The sequence below is a fragment of the Pristiophorus japonicus genome, chromosome 11, assembly GCF_044704955.1.
Source record: "Pristiophorus japonicus isolate sPriJap1 chromosome 11, sPriJap1.hap1, whole genome shotgun sequence".
NCBI lineage: Eukaryota > Metazoa > Chordata > Chondrichthyes > Pristiophoridae > Pristiophorus > Pristiophorus japonicus.
This window is the reverse complement of record NC_091987.1, coordinates 50845816-50867374: the sequence shown is the minus strand read 5'-3', so window position 1 is coordinate 50867374 and position 21559 is coordinate 50845816. Positions and strand designations below refer to the sequence as shown.

General features: G+C 42.5%; 1 protein-coding gene across 1 annotated transcript in view; it reads left to right on the top strand.

Annotated features, from left to right (window-relative positions):
• gap43 (growth associated protein 43) overlaps positions 1-21206 on the top strand; it is a 212684-nt gene extending 191478 nt beyond the window's left edge. Inside the window, exon 3 of the mRNA XM_070892693.1 lies at positions 21118-21206. Within this exon, the coding sequence (XP_070748794.1) occupies positions 21118-21206 (89 nt within the window). The remainder of the gene's footprint in view (positions 1-21117) is intronic.
• The last annotated feature ends 353 nt before the right edge of the window (positions 21207-21559 follow it).

Below are 21559 nucleotides of genomic sequence, written 5' to 3'. Positions count from 1 at the left end.
GCAATGAAGGCCAACATTCCATTCGCCTTCCTGATTACCTGCTGCGCCTGCAAACTAACTTTTTGGGATTCATGCACAAGGACCCAGAGTCTTTCCTTCTCATTGGGATATATTTTTGTTGTGAATTATGAAATATCTCCTTAAATATCTGCCCCTGCTCATCAACCATCCCATACTTTAATTTATGTTTCCAGTCCACTTTAGCCAACTCTGCCCTCATACCTTTGTAGTCTCCTTTATTTAAAGCTTTGGACCCTGGTTTGAGAACCAATTTTCTCACCTTCCAACTGAACTTGAAATTCCACCATGTTATGGTCACTTATTCCTAGAGGATCCTTTACTATATCATTTATTAATCCTGTCTCATTACACAGTACTAGATCTAAGATAGCCTGCTCTCTGTTTGATTCCACAACATACTGTTCAAGGAAACTATCCCAGATACACTCTATGAACTCCTCCTCAAGGCTACCCTGGCCAATTTGCTTTGTCCAATCAATAAGGTTAAATTCGCCCATGATTATTGTCATTCCTTTATTACAAGCCTTCTTAGATTGATAACACAAATCTGAGAGCTGGGCTGGCTAGATTTAGAGTCAGAAAGTTCTATCTGTCGGGTGGCATGTTGACTGAAAACTATTTTAAAGTGCCTTAACAGCTTTTTAAACAATAGCCCGAGGAAGAGAGTGTTTGAAGACCAGGACCTCAACCCCGACACCAAGCTTATGGTCTACAGGACAGTAGTGATACACGCCCTCCTATATGGCTCAGAGATGTGGACTTTGCACAGTAGATACCTCAAAATTTGGAGAAGTACCACCAACGCTGCCTCTGCAAGATCCTGCAGATCCATTGGCAGGATAGGCGCATCAACATCAGTGTTCTCGCTCAGGCCAACATTCCCAGCATTGAAGCACTGACCATGCTCGATCAGTTCCGTTGGGCGGGCCACATCGTCCGCATGCCTGACACGAGACTCCCAAAGCAAGTGCTCTACTCGAAGCTTTGACACAGCAAGCGAGCCCCAGGGAAGCAGAGGAAACGCTTCAAGGACACCCTCAAAGCCTCCTTGAAAAAATGCAACATCTCCACCGACACCTGGGAATCCCTGGCCCAAGACCACCCAAATTGGAGGACGAGCATCCGGGAAGGTGCTGAGCACCTCAGATCTCATTGCCGAGAGCAAGCTGAAGCCAAGCGTAGACAGCGGAAGGAGCGTGCGGCAACCCAAGCAACCCACCCACCCATTCCTTCAACCACCATCTGCCCCACCTGTGACAGAGACTGTAGGTCCCACACTGGACCCTTCAGTCACCTGAGAACTCATTTTTGGTGTTATCCTCGACTCCGAGGTACTGCCTAAGAAGAAGAAGATGATTCAAAAATGACTTAACAGCTTTTCAAGCAATAGTCATAGAGAGAATGAGAAAAGTCTTGAGTCGGGAAAACTCTGAAATTGAAATTCAAATGAGGAGCTCTACTGTCAAAGCATCAGCACTTGATTAGTTTTTACATTTTCTCACTTTATGGTTTCTATCTTAATTGGTGTTTTGTGATGCACTGTAAAGTTTTGTGGCAAATTCTAACAGGATTTTGGTCGAACAAAATATTACCAATCCTGTAAAGTCGGTAGCAAATATCAATAACTGTTGAGGCAACTCCCAGATTTCCATTCCATGCAATTGGTCTGTGATATATAAATATACCACTCCTTAAAAAAAACAAAGCCATTGAAGAAACATAATTTAGTTACTAAGTGGAATGTTATCTAACAAACTCACTTTCAGATTTGTGATGATACAATGCAAAACATTTTAAAGCCTCCATTCCATTGTAGAAGAGCTGTGCCAATATGTATGCGAGGGAAAGAGAGAGAGGTTATTGATGGGGATTGGTCTCATTAGGCATGTAATGAATGTCTATTTTAATACAACGCTCATCCCCTGTTGAACAGACAACAAATACTGCAACAGTGTGATAAGCATTGATTAGTCCTGACAGTGTTCCATATTCTCCCCACATACCAAGACCTGGTGCTCATTTTATCTACTTCAGAGGAATGAAAGGTTGAATGAATTCTCCTGGGATTCATACCCAAGACTTTCTCATCCCAATCCTGATTCACAACTATCTGAGCTATCTAACCTGTGAAATGTTAATGACCTCACCCTTCATTGGTCATTGGCAACAGAGTGACATTGGGTTTTCTGCTCTACCACAGGTAGTGTAACAAAAATCAATGAGAACTACTCTATCACGATTTTGATCATTATTTTTTGGATGACATGTTGCCTATCTTGTAACTGGAAACATCTCTCTGAGTGAAAGGCATATATACCCATTTGTACGCTGCTAGGGAAGACAGATACACCTTCCAGTCTCTTCACCAGACCACTGAAATTCAACTCTAACACACCAGGGATTAAATTGATTTCTAAGTCACCAGGAATCAATACATATTCATCACAGTACTGCTACGAAGCAGAGATGATCCTTCCTCCGCTATTACATATGTTCACCACAAAACTACCAAAGGGATTAGATTCATACTCACTTGCAAACCACTTGATATACAAACTCATCACTATGCTGCCATGAAGCATTTCCCCTAATCCCCATAACTAGACAACTGAGGATCAGAGGCATACACATTTCCAAATCACCAGGAATTGGACATTTACAAGTCACTGTGCTTCCAGGGAACAGAGACACAACCTTGATCATCACACACACACACAAAATACTACTGAGGATTGACACATCAGCCCCACTACAGGGAGACATGGATGGGGTGGGGAACCTAAAAATGTCCGACTAACCTGGCAAGACTGGGGACATGGAATACCTGTCAGACTTAATGGCAGGACCTCATTATCAGTTATTTGTTCAGTGTCCTGCCTGGCAGCTGGACACATTGACAGCCTGGCCTGCAGTTGGGAGAGGAAACCAGTGGCAGGAGGTCGTAGCTGAGGACCGTTGGGGACGACCCTCGGCAACCGCAAAGAGGGAAGGTCAGCGATCACAGCAGGTGCGAGAGGGACGCTATCGGGCCTACAGGGGTGTTGGGGGGCTGACCCAGGTCTGGAATTGGCAGAGGGGAGGCCGAAGACTTTGTTGAGGGGCCGGGGAAAGCACTCCTACCAATTCTGACCCACAAGGAGTGCTGGAAAAGGAGTGCTGGGATGAAGCCTGCAGCTCTAGTTTTCCTTTCACTGTCAGGTTTCCCAGCCTCTAGGATGCTCACTCAACAACAGCCAATTTTTTTTTTAAACTGTGCAATTGGGAGCCCAATTTAAATATCTTAATGAAGTAGCCCATCTCTCCACAGCAGGACACCTAGCCCAATATCTGCCATTTCTGGCATTTTCCCTGAATTTCATTCTTGAACACCCCCCCTGACCCTCTCCCGCCCGACATGGGGAGAATAATACCAAGGTCAGCCTCTCCAGTACATCATCAGGAATTGGACACATATCAATCATGCATTTACCCTCACCTACAACACTGTCAGGGATAGAGTGGGTTGAAACATTTTGGAGTGTTGTTCCACCTGAAAAGAAAAATCATTTATAATAATTGTGGTTTATTAGTGCCTGTTTCTTTAAAGGTAAATAAATAAATGTTACAAATACACAATTTCCTTTTCTTTTCTGCACCCTCCTAGTTTTCCAGTTGCAAGATAAGCACCAGGCCAAATAATTACTTAATCGCGGAGGATAAATGTAATTGACCCTAGCAATTTCTCCCACCCACCACCAGGATTCTAGCATGTGTGCTAGACTGACACCTGAAACTTGTACCAAAGGAGTGCTGTATTTTCAGATGTGCTGTCATAAACAAAAATGCCATCTGCCTATTCAAGTCGACATAGAATCCATTTGAACAAGATAAAAGAGTTTTTCCAGTATCCTAGACAACATTCACCCCTCAAGTAACATCACTAAAAAAATTGTTGAACAAGAACAACTTGAAGTTATCTGCTGCCTTTTAAAGTAGGGAACCATCCCGAGGCCCTTATGAGAAGTGTAATCAGATGAAGATCAACACTGAGCCAAAGAAGGAGATGTTAGGAGGCTTGACTAACTGCTTTGTCAAAGAGGTGGGTTTTAAGGCAGGTTTTAAAGGAGGAGATGGAGAAGTTCTTGCATAAGAATAGTAACGGTGCTTCAAAAGTAATTCAGATTGTGAAGTCGTTTGGAATGGTCTAAGGATATGATATGGTGATAGATGAAAAATAAGTTTCATTTCTACAGTGCCTTTCACAACGACTGGACTTCTCAAAGCACTTCACAGCCAATGAGGTGCTTTTGAAGTGCAGCCATTTTTGATTCTATACGGAAATGCAGCAGTCAGTTTGTGAACGGCAAGGTCCCATAAAAAACAATGAAATACATGAACAGATAAACTGTTCTAATAGTGGTGGTTGAGGAGTAAATATAGGCCAGGACACAAAGAGAATTCTCCTGCTCATTTCTAAATAGTGAGATCTATTACCTTCACCTGAGGGGGGCCTCGATTTAACAACTTATCCTAAAGGCAGCCCCTCCAACAGTGCAGAATTCCCTCAGTACTGCAAGTGTCAGCCTAGATTCTGTGCTTCAAGGCTCTGGGACTTAATCCAATGATCTCAGTCTTAAAGGCAAAGCCAAAGCTGACAATGCAATTTTTTTTCTTTTTAGAGCTAGCTTCTGGTGTGGAAATTGGGCAGACAGGCAGATAATATGATTGCAGCAACCTACTACCACTGATCCCACTGCTTCAACACGGTTTGCAATTTTAACCTGCTCTTTTGAGCAGGAGAGAAACAGCAGTCAGAAAGAAGTGGGGACCTTCGTCAAATATGCAGATTGGGTTCCACTTACCTCAACTATGCCCGATGGCAATTTTAACCCAAGGCTTGTGTGGGAAAGCTGTCGTGGCTTCTCCACTCAGCCAACCTGGTGACGAGAAATTTCGGGGCCAGTAGAAGCCTAGAAAGATGAGCTAATTTTGTGTGTGTATTTCCTTGTAGGCTCCTCCCACAAAAGTGCTCATCCAGGCCCCACGAAGAAATCTTGGGCCTCACCAGTACCAGCCTTCCCTTTCCCCTTCCCCGACTACATCTCATGACCCCTTCCCACTCATTTACCGGACTGCCAGGGACCATTTCTTCAGGTCTCCAGTGGAGATTTCCTGCTGTTCAAATTCCCGCTCCCACCTGCCAGGCAGCTAGCACTTCCCAGTTGAAAGGGAGATTGGCGGACAGAGGCTGAAGAGGTCCGGGAGGTAAAATTTCCTGAGCTGCATGATGCGGCAGATCAGGTGGTTTGCTGTCCATCTTGACCCCTGGCTACTTCCTGCCAGAGAGAGAGTTAAAAACGAGGCTCAAGGCTCTGCATATTTAGGACCTGTGGCTGTGTCAGTGTTGACTGAGGTAGTTTGTTCGACATGAATGTTCCAACTGTCCTTCAATATCTACAATAGCCCAAAATATCCACAAAAGATTGATAAACCACTCTAATTTAAGGCACTGTGCAGAGCAGTCAAGAAGCACATCAGAGCACAGGATAAAGAAATGAAACTCCCTCCCCCAACCCTGGAATTCTGTGATCTCTTTAAGCTCAACTGCTGTTGAGTTTGCAGTAGACCAGAAGTCCCAAGAATTTATTCCATTCTGCTCCTCCGTTCACAGTGTCTTTTTGGTGTGGGTTCTTCTGATGAAGTAGTGCATAAAAATAGTATAATTGTGTATCGGCGTTTTGTCATACATTTGCTACCTTTAGGTGAAAAATGAAAGACTTCATACAAATAAAATGTAGTGATCTCATTTGATCAAAATGGCATTCATTCCAATTTGAATGATCAAATGAGGAGATCTGAAGAAACTGGTTTTAAAATTGGTCACTGAGGGCTTAATGAAATACTGTAATGTGGGATATCAGAGCTTGGTTTTACACCATTTCTAGTTTCTCCCTTCACCTGTTCTCCCACATGCTGCCTCTGGTTCTTTGTTCTCTTTTGTTTTCTGGAGTGGTAATGTTCAGAGGGAAAGAAGCAGCATGTTGAAGGAATCCAAAGAGCAGACTGCAGGAGGAAACAGGAAATCAACTGCTTTAGTGGTAGACAGGCAACACTTTACAGCATACAGACTTGGGCCATTTATGTGGTATATGGTACTGTTGTTAGCTGTAGGTGAGCGTTGTCTAAGCAGAGAAGACCATCTACGGGATGCGGCATGTCCTTAGTCAGAGATACTACAACTTTAAACCTCCCCTGCACCTTGGCGACTTTGCTATCTTTTTCCACATCTGTTTCCAAGACTCGCAGACACTTTATGAAACATTCACTCCTGGCTCTCACTCAAGACATTCTGTACCATTTCCCTCGAGGGAGTGGGGCTATTAGGGTGAACATTCGTAGACCCACCTCATCCAGCATCCCCATATCGCCAGCCATCAGACAAGTGGTTTGGATCATTCGCTCCATCATTTTAGCACTAACTTTGTTTCCTACCTCCACATTTGGTGTGCCATCCATTGGCTTTTGACACCCACTTCTTTTGCTCAGTTAAGTGTTCAGAAAGTCTGTCTACAATTTTCAACCTCATACACATTTCAGAAGGGCTGCCAACAATTTTTATCCCTTGTGACCACTCAATTGGTAAGTGAGCTTCAAGTCCCAGCAGCAGCCCTCGAAGGGCTGCTTACACGCCATACATTCAGATACTCCAACTTTAGCGAACTGCCACGTGAGGCACAATTCAGGAGGTCATCTTGAATATTAAATGAGGCGTCGACACCGGATGGTGTTCTAAGGCTCCCATTTCCACAGTGTGCCAGTGCAAAAGCTCGCACTGCAATGGTCCAGCATCTCAGTGAATGGAACATATACCATACATGCTGTATTTGAGAAAATAAGTGTTCAAAATAATTCTCTGGAAGGTTTAACTAATATTAATGAAACCCTTAAGGATGGAGTATTAAATTGCTTGTTTTGGATAATGAATAATTTGTTTATGAATGAACTGAGATGAGAACCTATGTTGCGAGTGTTTTTTGGGGATGGATGAGGAATAAAGTGGCCACTCCAACTTATGATGGCTTCCATTTTTTAGGAATAAGATCTGTTTTAAAGGTGAGCAGAATACATTGTGCACGTGTGAGTGTTAACAGATTTTTATATTGATCAATTGCTTAACAACAAATGTGAGATTTGATCAAATATGCATGGTTCACACCCTACAGAGATATACCAGATGTAAATCATTTAGATAGGCAGATTTTCAGAAACCCGAACCATACACCAAGTAAATGAGACATATTGCATGCAGCTCCTATACAAGAACTATATTAACCAGCTGCTTCGTACCAAATGCCATGCTATAGTATCCTTTTTATATGGCTTCCGAAGACAGCATTTTAATAAAAGGAGGTTATTGTAGCTTTGATAAATTTTATATGGTTGTCGTTATCCAGGTTCTTGCACAATCTATGCTGTATAATATCCCATTAGGTAGCTGCTTACTGGACTAATTCTACTAATATTGCTATAATATCAAATTAAACTGCCAAACTAATTAATGCACAGATATATGAAACATAATAAACATTTATAGTGCCAGAGGACAGGATCTGAAAATGTATTGCCTGTCACCCCTCCCCACTGGCTTTCCTTACACTTCTAGGTCCTCTATGTATTAAATACTTCTTTCTAACATTTCAGCAGTGATTGGTTGCCTAGTGTTGCAGTTCCTGTGAAATACCATTTATGTAATCCATCTCTCTACCACCTCTTGTGCTGAGATTTGCTGAAAAATAATTAATCCCACGTGGTTTTGCTACTGAAAAAATTCCCCTTAGATTGGATGCTGCACAAAATATATATGCAACCTAATTTCTGTGATCTAGTTCCTGACACATTGGCAACCAGAGAGTAAGTAGTGAGTACATAGCTATACAGCTTTTTAGTTTGAGACATTTAATCATTTAAAGACTATTAAAAGGCTGTACCTGACCAAGGAACGCTTGATTCTACCGTTTGATGTCACGAGGACAAATGTTCTATTTTTTTTTAACCATAATGAGCATACTGCCACGAAACATTTGCATTGCAGAGATTCCTGTAGCACCTCAGACAATGAAACTTTATTGCAACCAAGAATACCACCCATTGAGTCGGCTGTTCTCATGAATAGTGTAAAAGTAACCATGTGAAGATTGTGATATCACTGGTGTGATGGGATGTTCCATGAGACTATTTGCAGTGTTTGAGGAATATAGCTCATTTTCATAAAATGCAAATTTTCTCCCCTCACTGTCTCTCCTGCACTGTTGACTCCTTGCTCGCATATGGATACATAAGCAGCAGTCATACCTTCACTCCAGTGGCAATTAATCATGTGTGAGCATTGACAGGGAAAGTGGGCAGGCTGTTCAACAAGGGGAAGTGGGGAGCCCTCACAGCCAAATCCAATTACCTGGGATCCAATCTGCAGTGATCAGGAATGGGAATCCTGACTGAGTTTCTCCTCCTTAACCCAAGGGCCCTGAGGCTGCGATCAACAAATTTAGTGCAGACTGTGTGGATCGCATCTGGAACCTTCTGGGCTCTGCTATTGACTGGATAAACTCACTGAGCTATCTGCCATAGTGTTGACAGCTCAGTCATGTGCTAATCACTGCTTTGACTTTATAGAAGGGAGTGCTGACAGCAGGATGCAAGCACTGTAAATCAGAAACACACTTAAAAAAACATAACATGTATATTGAGAATTCTCAACTTTATAATAGTACAAATTATGGGGTAGAACTTCTACTTTGGGTGCATTCGGTGATTCGGGCGCAAACAGCGGGAGTTTTGAGAGGTCTTTCTTATTCTCAAGGTTCCGCTCAAACTCATTAGCATATCATCGAACGGAAAATCTGCCATGAACCAGCGCAATCAGGCACAGTTTTAGAATGTAATTTTAAACATTGTCCTTGATATATTTAAGAGTGGTAACTTAGTAAAGTTTGATTAATATAACTGAAAATGGGATTATTACAAAAAATAAGCATTTTAGATCAGTTTTAAATCTTCCTCGAAGGCCCACAAATGAGTGCAATTAGTGGAACCTCGCAATGGTGATTAATTCACCCTGGGGGCATGGCCAGTTTTGTGGGTGGGAGCTACTTCTAGCACAATGTTTTTAAAACTTGTGCAAAAGATCGCTGAAACTGGATATGTGCTGAACGCAATTTGTGCTTAAAATTCTGTGATATTTTACACCGAATATGCCGATATCGGGGGAATTGTGCTGACAAAAGCAGCGCAATCAAGCAGAAACACCAGGCCAAACTAACGCACAGAAAATACTCATTCCTTGTGACAATGGGACTGAGTTTCTGAATTTATATTTTGGTTTAAAAATCTGTGGGTGGGGGCAGAAATTGGAATGGAATGCCCCCTTTCTTTTTTCCATACATCAGAATTTCCATATCATTTAGGGGTGGGTGCATAATACATCTGCCGACATATGGGCAGGCGTATTACAAGGTCCTACAATTAAAAGAACTGCAGGGAGGTGTTACTACAGTTGTACAGGGCCTTGGTGAGGCCACACCTGGAGTATTGTGTACAGTTTTGGTCTCCTAACTTGAGGAAGGACATTCTTGCTATTGAGGGAGTGCAGCGAAGGTTCACCAGACTGATTCCCGGGATGGCGTGACTGACATATCAAGAAAGACTGGATCAACTGGGCTTGTATTCACTGGAGTTCAGAAGAATGAGAGGGGATCTCATAGAAACGTCTAAAATTCTGACGGGTTGAGACAGGTTAGATGCAGGAAGAATGTTCCCAATGTTGGTGAAGTCCAGAACCAGGGGTCACAGTCTAAGGATAAGGGGTAAGTCATTTAGGACCGAGATGAGGAGAAACTTCTTCACCCAGAGAGTGATGAACCTGTGGAATTCGCTACCACAGAAAGTTGTTGAGGCCAATTCACTATATATATTCAAAAAGGAGTTCGATGTAGTCCTTACTACTCGGGGGATCAAGGGGTATGGCGAGAAAGCAGGAATGGGGTACTGAAGTTGCATGTTCAGCCATGAACCCATTGAATGGCAGTGCAGGCTCGAAGTGCCGAATGGCCTACTCCTGCACCTATTTTCTATGTTTCTATGTTTCTATCTGACGACATATTTTCCACCAAAAGCATCTGAGCAATGCTGGCTGCAAAAAATCCTTGAGCTTTCCTGGCATGTAACATTGCTAAGTACACCAGGGCAGTATTTAACCTTCCAAAAACTAGTTTCCCCAAACACAGTAGATCACAAAGCATTTGATTACCATCCAGAAACCTGACTATTTCGAACCAGCCCTCTTTTAACAGCACAGTTGGCTGACGCACTGGGTCAAGATGCCACAATGTCTTTCCACACCAGAGAAGAGCATTCTAGTTGTCCCTTAAGATAGTGTAGATGTCACGATCCTGTGCACACTAAAAGTGTCATTGTGACAAGATCAAAGCAAATTTGTTGCAAGCTAGTGAATAGTTGAATCCTGGTAAATAAACAAAATGGGATAGAGTTTCCGCTTTGGACACAATCAGGAAACTCCGACGAAATGTGCTTGATTTTTGTGCTGGTTTGGTTAAACTTCACGTTTCCACTAAAATTTATTTGCATAATCAGAACAAGTCAAATATTTTATGAACCAGTTCAATCGGACAGTGTAATTGTTTCTTTTTTGTTTCATTTGATTAAGAAATAAACATTTTTAATAAGTGTGTCCAGTCCTCCATCTGTGATGAACGTGATTTAAAATCACTGAAAATTACTTTGAAAAGTATACTGAACCATTTAATAGTTTCATTGGTGTACACCAGTCAGTTTCTTATTTAATTCAATATTTTTTTGATATGAAGAAACTTTTAAAACATGTCTACTTGTGCCTGTGCCCCTAAGAAAACGAATGCAATTTGAAGAGCCTTCCCAAACCAGCTAAATCATCGGAATCTCACAATTTTGACTTGGGGGCAGGACAATTTTGAGGGTGGAGCCTGATTTGGGCAAATTGAATCTTGAACCAGCGTGAAAGAGAGCGAGGAAAATGCGAACTCAAGTGGTTTTGGGCATAACTCATTTACGTTTAAGATTCTTCAATTTTTTGCACTGGTTCAGTCGATTTGAGCTGGAAACTGTGAAAATCTAGCAGACAGAAGTGGAAACTATATCCCAATTTATATTACATACAAAGGTTAGCACATTTGAGGGGCTTCAAATGCAAACATAAACCTGCCGAATGTAATCACAATCTACTCCTGTTAATTTGAAGTCATCTTTTGTTCAACAAAATATGCCTTTTCCAGTAGTTTGAATTAAATAATTTAAATAATATGGCACAAGAGGCCATTTTGCATGATTCCAATTTGAATTAACAGACAATTCAAATTAAGCAACCTTGAATCAAGATGAGTAGACTGCAGTCATTTATTAATGTTATGTTGTAGTGTGAAAACATTATTCATATTCCAAACCAAACTCCAAGGGAGTTTGTTTGGAAATTGTTTCATTTTACAGCACTTTTCAATTAAATAAATTAACACTTTGTGTTCTGATAGTTTAAAATGTAAGCTATTGAGACACAATAGGAGATTGTAATACTTTATTTCATACAATTTCAAAATGATAATTAGGAGCTGAGTTGCCTAACAGACCAGGGTAGTTGCTGGATTTATGAATTAGACAGGATATAAGGATTTTGTTCCAGGTATATACTAAATTATGTATGATCAAGGCATCAACAGATACTCTGAACTCAGACAATATTAAAACATTGTCACTGAGCCAAATATGGAGATATTAGGACAAGTAACCATTAGCTTGGTCAGATAGGTATGTTTTAAGGAATGTTTTAAAAGGAGGAGAGTAAGGTGGAATGGTTCAGGGAAGAATTTCCAGAGCTTAGGGCCTACACAGCTGAATCCATGGCTGCCAATGGTGGGGTGAAGGAAGTGGGGGATGTGAAAGAAGCCAAAGTTCTCAGAGCGTTGTAGGACTGGAGGTTACAGAGATAGGGAGGGATTTAAATAGGTGAAAGTTTTAAAATCGAATTGTTCAGGGATCAGAAGTCAATGCAGGTCAACAAGCACAGGGTTGATAGATGAATGAGACTTGGTGGAAGTTTTTCAATGATGTACTGGCCAGTAGGTTATGGGCAGCAGTGTTTTTGCAAGAGCTGAAGTTTAGAGAGGGTGGAAGGTGGGAAGCTGACCAGTACATCATTGAAAAACTCAAGTCTGGAGTTAACAAAAGCATAGATGAGAGTTTCAGCAGCAGACAGCACAAATAGAAATAAATATGATCTGATAGCCATTATAGAGACGTGGTTGCAAGGTGACCAAGGCTGGGAACTGAATATTCAGGGGTATTTGACATTTTGGCAGAAAGGAAAAGTAGGTGGGGTAGCTCTGTTAATAAAGGATGAGATCAGTGCAGTAGTGAGAAATGATATTGGCTCAAAAGATCAAGATATAGAATCAGTTTGGATATAAGAAGAGAAATGAGTCACTGGTGGGATTAGTCTATAGACCCCCTAACAGTAGCTATACTGTAGGACAGAGTATAAATCAAGAAATAATGGAGGCTTGTAAGAAAGGTACTGCAATAAACATGGGCGATTTTAATTTACACATAGATTGGACAAATCAAATTGGCAAAGGTAGCCTTAAGGACGAGCTCATAGGGTATATTTGGCATCGTTTCGAAGAACAATACATTGTGGAATTAACCAGAGAGCAGACTATTTTAGATCTGGTAATGTCCAGGGGTACTCAACATTCAGGAAGGATAGAATAAAAGGAAAAGGAGGTGGGGTAGCATTGCTGGTTAAAGAGGAGATTAATGCAATAGTTAGGAAGGACATTAGCTTGGATGATGTGGAATCTATATGGGTAGAGCTGCAGAACACCAAAGGGCAAAAAACGTTAGTGGGAGTTGTGTACAGACCTCCAAACAGTAGTAGTGATGTTGGGGAGGGCATCAAACAGGAAATTAGGGGTGCATGCAATAAGGGTGCACCAGTTATAATGGGTGACTTTAATATGCACATAGATTGGGCTAACTAAACTGGAAGCAATACGGTGGAGGAGGATTTCCTGGAGTGCATAAGGGATGGTTTTCTAGACCAATATGTCGAGGAACCAACTAGGGGGGAGGCCATCTTAGACTGGGTGTTGTGTAATGAGAGAGGATTAATTAGCAATCTCTTGTGCGAGGCCCCTTGGGGAAGAGTGACCATAATATGGTGGAATTCTGCATTAGGATGGAGAATGAAACAGTTAATTCAGAGACCATGGTCCAGAACTTAAAGAAGGGTAACTTTGAAGGTATGAGGTGTGAATTGGCTAGGATAGATTGGCGAATGATACTTAAGGGGTTGACTGTGGATGGGCAATGGCAGACATTTAGAGACCGCATGGATGAACTACAACAATTGTACATTCCTGTCTGGCGTAAAAATAAAAAAGGGAAGGTGGCTCAACCGTGGCTATCAAAGGAAATCAGGGATAGTATTAAAGCCAAGGAAGTGGCATACAAATTGGCCAGAAATAGCAGTGAACCCAGAGACTGGGAGAAATTTAGAACTCAGCAGAGGAGGACAAAGGGTTTGATTAGGGCAGGGAAAATGGAGTACGAGAAGAAGCTTGCAGGGAACATTAAGACGGATTGCAAAAGTTTCTATAGATATGTAAAGAGATAAAGGTTAGTAAAGACAAACGTAGGTCCCCTGCAGTCAGAATCAGGGGAAGTCATAACGGGGAACAAAGAAATGGCGGACCAATTGAACAAGTACTTTGGTTCAGTATTCACTAAGGAGGACACCAACAACCTTCCGGATATAAAAAGGGTCAGAGGGTCTAGTAAAGAGGAGGAACTGAGGGAAATCCTTATTAGTCGGGAAATTGTGTTGGGGAAATTGATGGGATTGAAGGCCGATAAATCCCCAGGGCCTGATGGACTGCATCCCAGAGTACTTAAGGAGGTGGCCTTGGAAATAGCGGATGCATTGACAGTCATTTTCCAACATTCCATTGACTCTGGATCAGTTCCTATCAAGTGGAGGGTAGCCAATGTAACCCCACTTTTTAAAAAAGGAGGGAGAGAGAAAACAGGGAATTATAGACCGGTCAGCCTGACATCGATAGTGGGTAAAATGATGGAATCAATTATTAAGGATGTCATAGCAGCGCATTTGGAAAGAGGTGACATGATAGGTCCAAGTCAGCATGGATTTGTGAAAGGGAAATCATGCTTGACAAATCTTCTGGAATTTTTTGAGGATGTTTCCAGTAGAGTGGACAAGGGAGAACCAGTTGATGTCGAAAGCCTTCTGAAAGTCCAAATATACCACAAGGTCCCACACAAGAGATTAATGTGCAAAATTAAAGCACATGAGATTGGGGATAGTGTGCTGACATGGATTGAGAACTGGTTGCCAGACAGACAGGAAGCAAAGAGTAGGAGTAAATGGGTACTTTTCAGAATGGCAGGCGGTGACTAGTGGGGTACCGCTAGGTTCTATGCTGGGGCCCCAGCTGTTTACATTGTTCATTAATGATTTAGACGAGGGGATTAAATGCAGTGTCTCCAAATTTGCGGATGACACTAAGTTGGGTGGCAGTGTGAGCTGTGAGGAGGATGCTATGAGGCTGCAGAGTGACTTGGATAGGTTAGGTGAGTGGGCAAATGCATGGCAGATGAAGTATAATGTGGATAAATGTGAGGTTATCCACTTTGGTGGTAAAAACAGAGAGACAGACTATTATATGAATTGTGACAGATTAGGAAAAGGGGAGGTGCAACGAGACCTGGGTGTCATGGTACATCAGTCATTGAAGGTTGGCATGCAGGTACAGCAGGCGGTTAAGAAAGCAAATGGCATGTTGGACTTCATAGCGAGGGGATTTGAGTACAGGGGCAGGGAGGTGTTGCTACAGTTGTACAGGGCCTTGGTGAGGCCACACCTGGAGTATTGTGTACAGTTTTGGTCTCCTAAACTGAGGAAGGACATTCTTGCTATTGAGGGAGTGCAGCGAAGGTTCACCAGTCTGATTCCCGAGATGGCGGGACTGACCTATCAAGAAAGACTGGATCAACTGGGCTTGTATTCACTGGAGTTCAGAAGAATGAGAGGGGACCTCATAGAAACGTTTAAAATTCTGATGGGTTTAGACAGGTTAGATGCAGGAAGAATGTTCCCAATGTTGGGGAAGTCCAGAACCAAGGGTCACAGTCGAAGGATAAGGGGTAAGCCATTTAGGACCGAGATGAGGAGAAACTTCTTCACCCAGAGAGTGGTGAACCTGTGGAATTTTCTACCACAGAAAGTTGTTGAGGCCAATTCACTAAATATATTCAAAAAGGAGTTAGATGTAGTCCTTACTACTAGGGGGATCAAGGGGTATGGCGAGAAAGCAGGAATGGGGTACTGAAGTTGCATGTTCAGCCATGAACTCATTGAATGGCGGTGCAGGTTGGAAGGGCCGAATGGCCTACTCCTGCACCTATTTTCTATGTTTCTATGTTTCTGTGCAATGAGATAGTATTAATGAATGATCACATAGTAAAGGATCCTCTAGGGAAGAGTGATCACAGCATGTTAGAATTTCAAATTCAGTTTAAGGGTGAGAAACTTGGGTCTCAAACTAATGTCCTGATCTTAAATAAAGGCGATTACAAAGGTATGAAGAAAGATTTGTCTGAAGTGGACTAGGAAAATAGATTAAAAGGGTAAGACTATAGATAAGCAGTGGCAGACATTTAAGGAGATAATTCATAACTCCCAGCAGAGATATATTCGAGTGAGAAAGAAATACCCCGAGAAGGACGAACAATCCGTGGCTAACTAAGGAAGTTAAGGATGGTATCAAATTGAAAACAAAGGCATACAATGTTGCAAAGATTAGTGGTAGGCCAGAGGATTGGGACATTTTTCGAAAATCAACAAAGGATGACTAAAAAAATATTGGAGAGAAGATAGATTTTGAGAGTAAACTAGCAAGAAATATAAAAACAGACAGTAGGAGGTACTGCAGGTATATAAAAAAAGGAGAGAGTAACTAAAGTAAATGTTGGCCTGTTAGAGGATGAGGCTCGGGAATTAATGGGGAACAGGGAAATGGCAAAGACATTGAACAAATATTTTGTATCGGACTTCACAGTGGCAGACACTAAAGCATTCCAATAATAATAGATAATCAAGAGGCTATAGGGAGGGGGAGAAATTAAAACAATTATCACTAGAGAAAAAGTACTAGGCAATCTAATGGGACTAATGGTAGACAAGTCCCCTGGACCTGATGGCCTGCATCCTAGGATCTTAAAACAAGTAGCTGCAGAGATAGTGGATGTTGTATTCTAACAAAATTCCCTGGATTCTGGAGATTTCCCAGTGGATTGGAAAATCACAAATGTAATGCCTCTATTTAAAAAATGAGGGAGACAGAAAGCAGGAAACTATAGACAGTTAGCCTAACATCTGTCATTGAGAAAATGCTGGAGTCCATTATTAAGGAAGTAGTAGCAAGACATTCAGAAGATCATAATACAATTAAGCAGAGTCAGCATGGCTTTATGAAGAGAAATCATGTTTGACAAATTTGCTAGAATTCTTTGAGAATGTAACGAGTAGGGTGGATAAAGGGGAATCAATAGATGCCGTGTATTTGGATTTCCAGAAGTCATTCAATAAGGTGCCACATAAAAGGTTACTGCACAAGACAAGAGCTCACGGGGTTGGGGGTAATATATTAACATGGATAGACGATTGGCTAACTAACAGAAAACAGAGAGTCGAGATAAATGGGTAATTTTCAGGTTGGCAAACTGTAACTAATGAGGTGCCACAGGGATTAGTGCTGGGGCCTCAACTATATTAATGACTTGGATGAAGGGACAGAGTGCATTGTAGCTAAATTTGCTGATGATACAAAGATAGGTGTGAAAGCAAATTATGAAGAGGACACAAAGAATCTGCAAAGTGATTATAGATAGGTTAAGTGACTGGGCAAACATTTGGCAGATGGAGTATAATGTGGGAAAATGTGAGGTTATCCACTTTGGTAGAAAGAATAAAAAAGCAAATTATTTAAATGGAGAGAGACACTGTGGTACAGAGGGATCTGGGGGTCCTTGTACATGAAACACAAAATGTTAGCATACAAGTACAGCAAGTAATCAGGAAGGCAAATGGAATGTTAGCCTTTATTGCAAGGGGGAGAGTATAAAAGCAGAGAAGTCCTACTGCAGTTGTACAGGGCATTGGTGAGACCACATCTAGAGTATTGGTCTCCTTATTTAGGGAGGGATATACTTGTATTGGAGGCAGTTCAGTGAAGGTTCACTAGGTTGATTCCTGAGATGAAGGGCTTGTCTTATGAAGAAAGGTTGAGCAGGTTGGGCCTATACTCATTGGAGTTCAGAAGAATGAAAGGTGATCTCATTGAAACATTTAAGATTCTGACGGGGCTTCACAGGGTAGATGCAGAGAGGATACTTCACCTCGGGGGATCTAGAACTAGGGGACATAGTTTCAGAATAAGGGGTTGCCAATTTAAAACAGAGATGAGAAGTAATTTCTTCTCTCAGAGTGTTATGAATCTTTGGAATTCTCTACCCGAGAGCTGTGGAGTCTGGGTCATTGTATATAGACATATAGACAGCTTTTTGGATGATGTGAGTCAAGGGTTATGGGGAGTGGGCAGGAAAATGGAGTGGAGGCCAAAATCAGATCAGCCATGATCTTATTAAATGGTGGAGCAGGCTCGAGGAGCCAAATGGCCAACTCCTGCTCCTATTTCTTATGTTCTTATGAAACGTTGAGGCAGAGGCAGATATGGGCAATATTACAGAGATGGAAGTAGGCAGTCTTAGGGATAGAGAGGATGAGGTCAGAAGCTCAGGGTTAAATAGGATGCGAAGATGTGAGCACACTGGTTCAGCCTGAGACAGTAGTCAGGGAGGGGGATGGAATCAGTGGCTAGGGAAAAGAGTTTGTGGTGGGGGCCCAAAGACAATGGCCCTGAAATTGCCCTTCGCCCCGATTGAGGGCGGTAACCTTCCGGGGTCGGGACTTCCTGCTTCCGATCCGAAAGTCACACCCCCGGCACAGAATTGGGCCATGTGTCCCTCAAAGGAAGTGGAGCGCTGTCTCCAGAGCTCTGCTTCCTTTGAGGGGCTGTTCACCAGGAAGCAGCACCATGTCCAGCACCGTGCAGAGCAGGCCAGTGCTACAATGCCCCTCCCCTTCAGGCCTTTGGTGGCCACCACTGGGCCACCAGGGAGGCGATCGACCGGCAGCAACTCAGCACCCATTGTTGGGCTGACACAAGAGGCGGCTGACAAATAAATATAGCGGCCGGGACACTAAAGGCCTCCCCTCGAAGGGACACCCCAGCGACGGATGTCTGCCAGCTTCACGACTCGCTTGGCAATTTCCTCTGGAGGGCGATGTGGTGAGGGGTCAGTGTGCACAGTGATGACATCATCGCCAGTTGTGTGCTGGTTCAGGAGCTGCCTGCACAGCGCCCCCAAAACCTTCAGGGCAATTTCCCCAGAGATGCCCTCCATTGGGTGAAAATGGTTAGCACCACCCGGCGGGGCTATTGTGGGCTATAAAACAGGGAAATTTTGCCCCCAGTTATTTTTGTCTGCCTATTGATTAATTGGAGGAAATTTCTGCTCATGCAGTACTGGATGTCAGACAAACAGGATAACTGTACAAAGCTGGTGGAGAGGACCAGAGAGGTGGTGGTGAGGTAGAGTTGGGTGCCTTCAGCTTATATGTAGAACCTGTGTTTTTGGAGGATGTCGTCGAGAGGCAGCATGTAGATGAGAATTAGCAGAGGGCCAAGGATAGTTCCTTGGGGGACGTCAGAGGAGCAGGAAGAGAGCCAATGCAGGAGATTCTCTGGCAACGACGGGAAAGATAAGAATGGAACCAGCCAAATGAAGGTAGTCCGCTCAGTTGTACAGCAGGGGAGATGCGTTGGAGGATGGTGCGATTAACCCTGTCAAAAGCTGCAGACGGGTCGAGAACGATGAGGAGGGGTAGTTCATCATGGTCCCAGTCACAAAGGATGTCATTTGTGACTTTGATTAGAGCTGTTTCAGTGTTCAACAATATAACCTGTGTTTATTTATATTGCGCCTTGAACATAAAAAAACATTCTAAGCTGCTTCACAGAGGCATGAAGAGAATGAACAAAAAGCCAAAGGGACTTGGAAAAGCAGAGAGGTTTGGAGAGACAATTCCAGTGACTGGTACCTAGATGCCGAAAGCGTTGCTGTCGTTTCTAGGACTAATGGATTGAGTGATGCACATGTGCCCATTGCCAGTGGAATGGTGCGTTTAGAGAGGATGTGTATGATTGAAGGAGGTTACAGAGATGGGGAAGCCAATGTAGGTCAGTGAGCAAAAAGGTGATTGGTGATCAGGACTTGGTTCAGCATAGGATACAGATAGCAGAGTTTTGGATGAGCTGATGTTCATGGAGTGTTAAGATGGGAGGCCAGCCAGGAGAGCATTGGAATAATTGAGTCTAGATGTGACTAAAGCATGGATGAAGATTTCAGTGATAGAGCGGCTTAGAATGATAGAGAGGCAGGTAATGTTACATAGGAGGCAGTACAGGGTCATAATGATGTAGAAGATATGAGGTGTGAAATTCAGCTCAGATTTGAATAGGACTCCAAGATTGGGAATGTAAGAACATAAAATTTAGCAGGTGTAGGCCATACAGCCCTTTGAGCCTGCCCTGCCATTCAATAAGATCATGGCTGATCTTTGATCTCAACTTCACTTTCCCACCCAATCCCCATATCCCTCTATTTCCCGAGAGTCCAAAAATATATCTATCTCGGCCCTGAATACACTCAATGACTGAGCATGCACAGCCCTCTGGGGCAGAGAATTCCAAAGTGTCACAACTTTAGCTCTAGATTCTTCAGCCAAGTGAAACAACCTCTCTCAGCATTTACCCTGTAATCCCTTTCAGTATCTTTTATGTTTCAATGAGATCACCTCACATTCTTCTAAACTCCAGAGAGTATAGGCCCAATCTACTCAATCTCTCCAGGAACCATCTGAGACAGCAGACAAGGAAGGGATGGAGTTGGTGAAAAGAAAATGGAGTTTGTGATGGGAAGAGAAAATTATAGTTTTGGGCTGGATTTTTGGCTTTCAGCGAAAACGGTGGTTTTACACCAAGGTTACCATTTTCGCTGCGCTACCGTTTTTAGGCCTAACTTTTGACCTTTTCGTAAAGTCAGCGTTGCAATGAGGATTCGCGGCGCAAATCGCGAGTTTCAGCAACTTTAGTCAGAGGCCGGTAGCGCTGCGAGAGAGACCTTGGGAGGGGGGAAAAACAAAAAAACAAAAATTGTAAAAAAACATCCACAAAATCCTTACCTACTAAAGCACTGAAAAATAATTAATAAAAACTTTAACTTACCTTTCTTGCCGCTGCCTGCATGGCTGCAGCGACAGGTTTGACATGTGGGTATTCTGGGCGCGGCAGAGTGTAATGAAAGTATGACAGTAACACAATCTGTGGCATTGCACATCGTTTCATGTCGGCACACCTCTTCCTGGCGGTACGTGGAAGCGCCACCGCAAAGAGGTGCCCGAGGATCCCGCCGACTGGGTTTTCGCCGCGGAAGGTCAAATCGTGGCAAAAACCCGGTCGCAAAGTCGACAAAAATCCAACGCCTAGTCTTCCCAATGTTTAGCTGTACAAATTAAAAGGCAAAAATCTATAACATAGAAATTAATGTTGCCAATCTTACTGGAAAAGACTTAAAACGTATGTAGAACATTCCTTTGTCTACTATTTTATTGCGGGTGTTGATCTGTTTATTTTAAATGGCTCCACACATCCACTAAAATAGCAGAGTGATATCATACAAATGAATTAAACATTTATCCGCTAATATTAATTGATATTTGTGAAACAGGCATACCACAGTCGATAAATGGTTTCAACATTCATGAAAAAGCACCAGTGTTTTTCTCATTGTGAATAATGATAACTGAAATTTTTTAAGTATAAAGTTGTATCAGTGATATGTTTCTTTCATAATAAATTTGTCCTTTTTCAGATTCTGCAGTCGAAAGTAAACCCTCTGAAAGTGCCCAAAATGAAGAAGTTAAAGGTGATGAAAAGAAGGCCACTGAGGAAAATGCCTGAAGATGCAAGGTCCCCAACCCCAGCTACTCTCTCCCCTTTGATGTGTGGACCATTCCCCATATGGCTAAAGGCGGGAAAGTTTTCCAGTCAAACAGTGTGGCTTAATTTAAATGTTCTTGGTGTTGTTCTGGCAGTTTGATGACCATCATTTGGAATTCTTGCACTGTACAAAATTTCTCTGGCTCTCTGTTTCACTGTATGCAATGTTATTTTAAGAAGTAAAAATGTAAGTGAAAATGGTATCCTTTAAATGTAATGGGAATGAATATACATTTGTTTTGAGAATAAAGCAAAGTGCCAATTATTGGTGGGCAAGGCCTCATTGTGACCCTAACTTTGGGGTTGTTATTTAT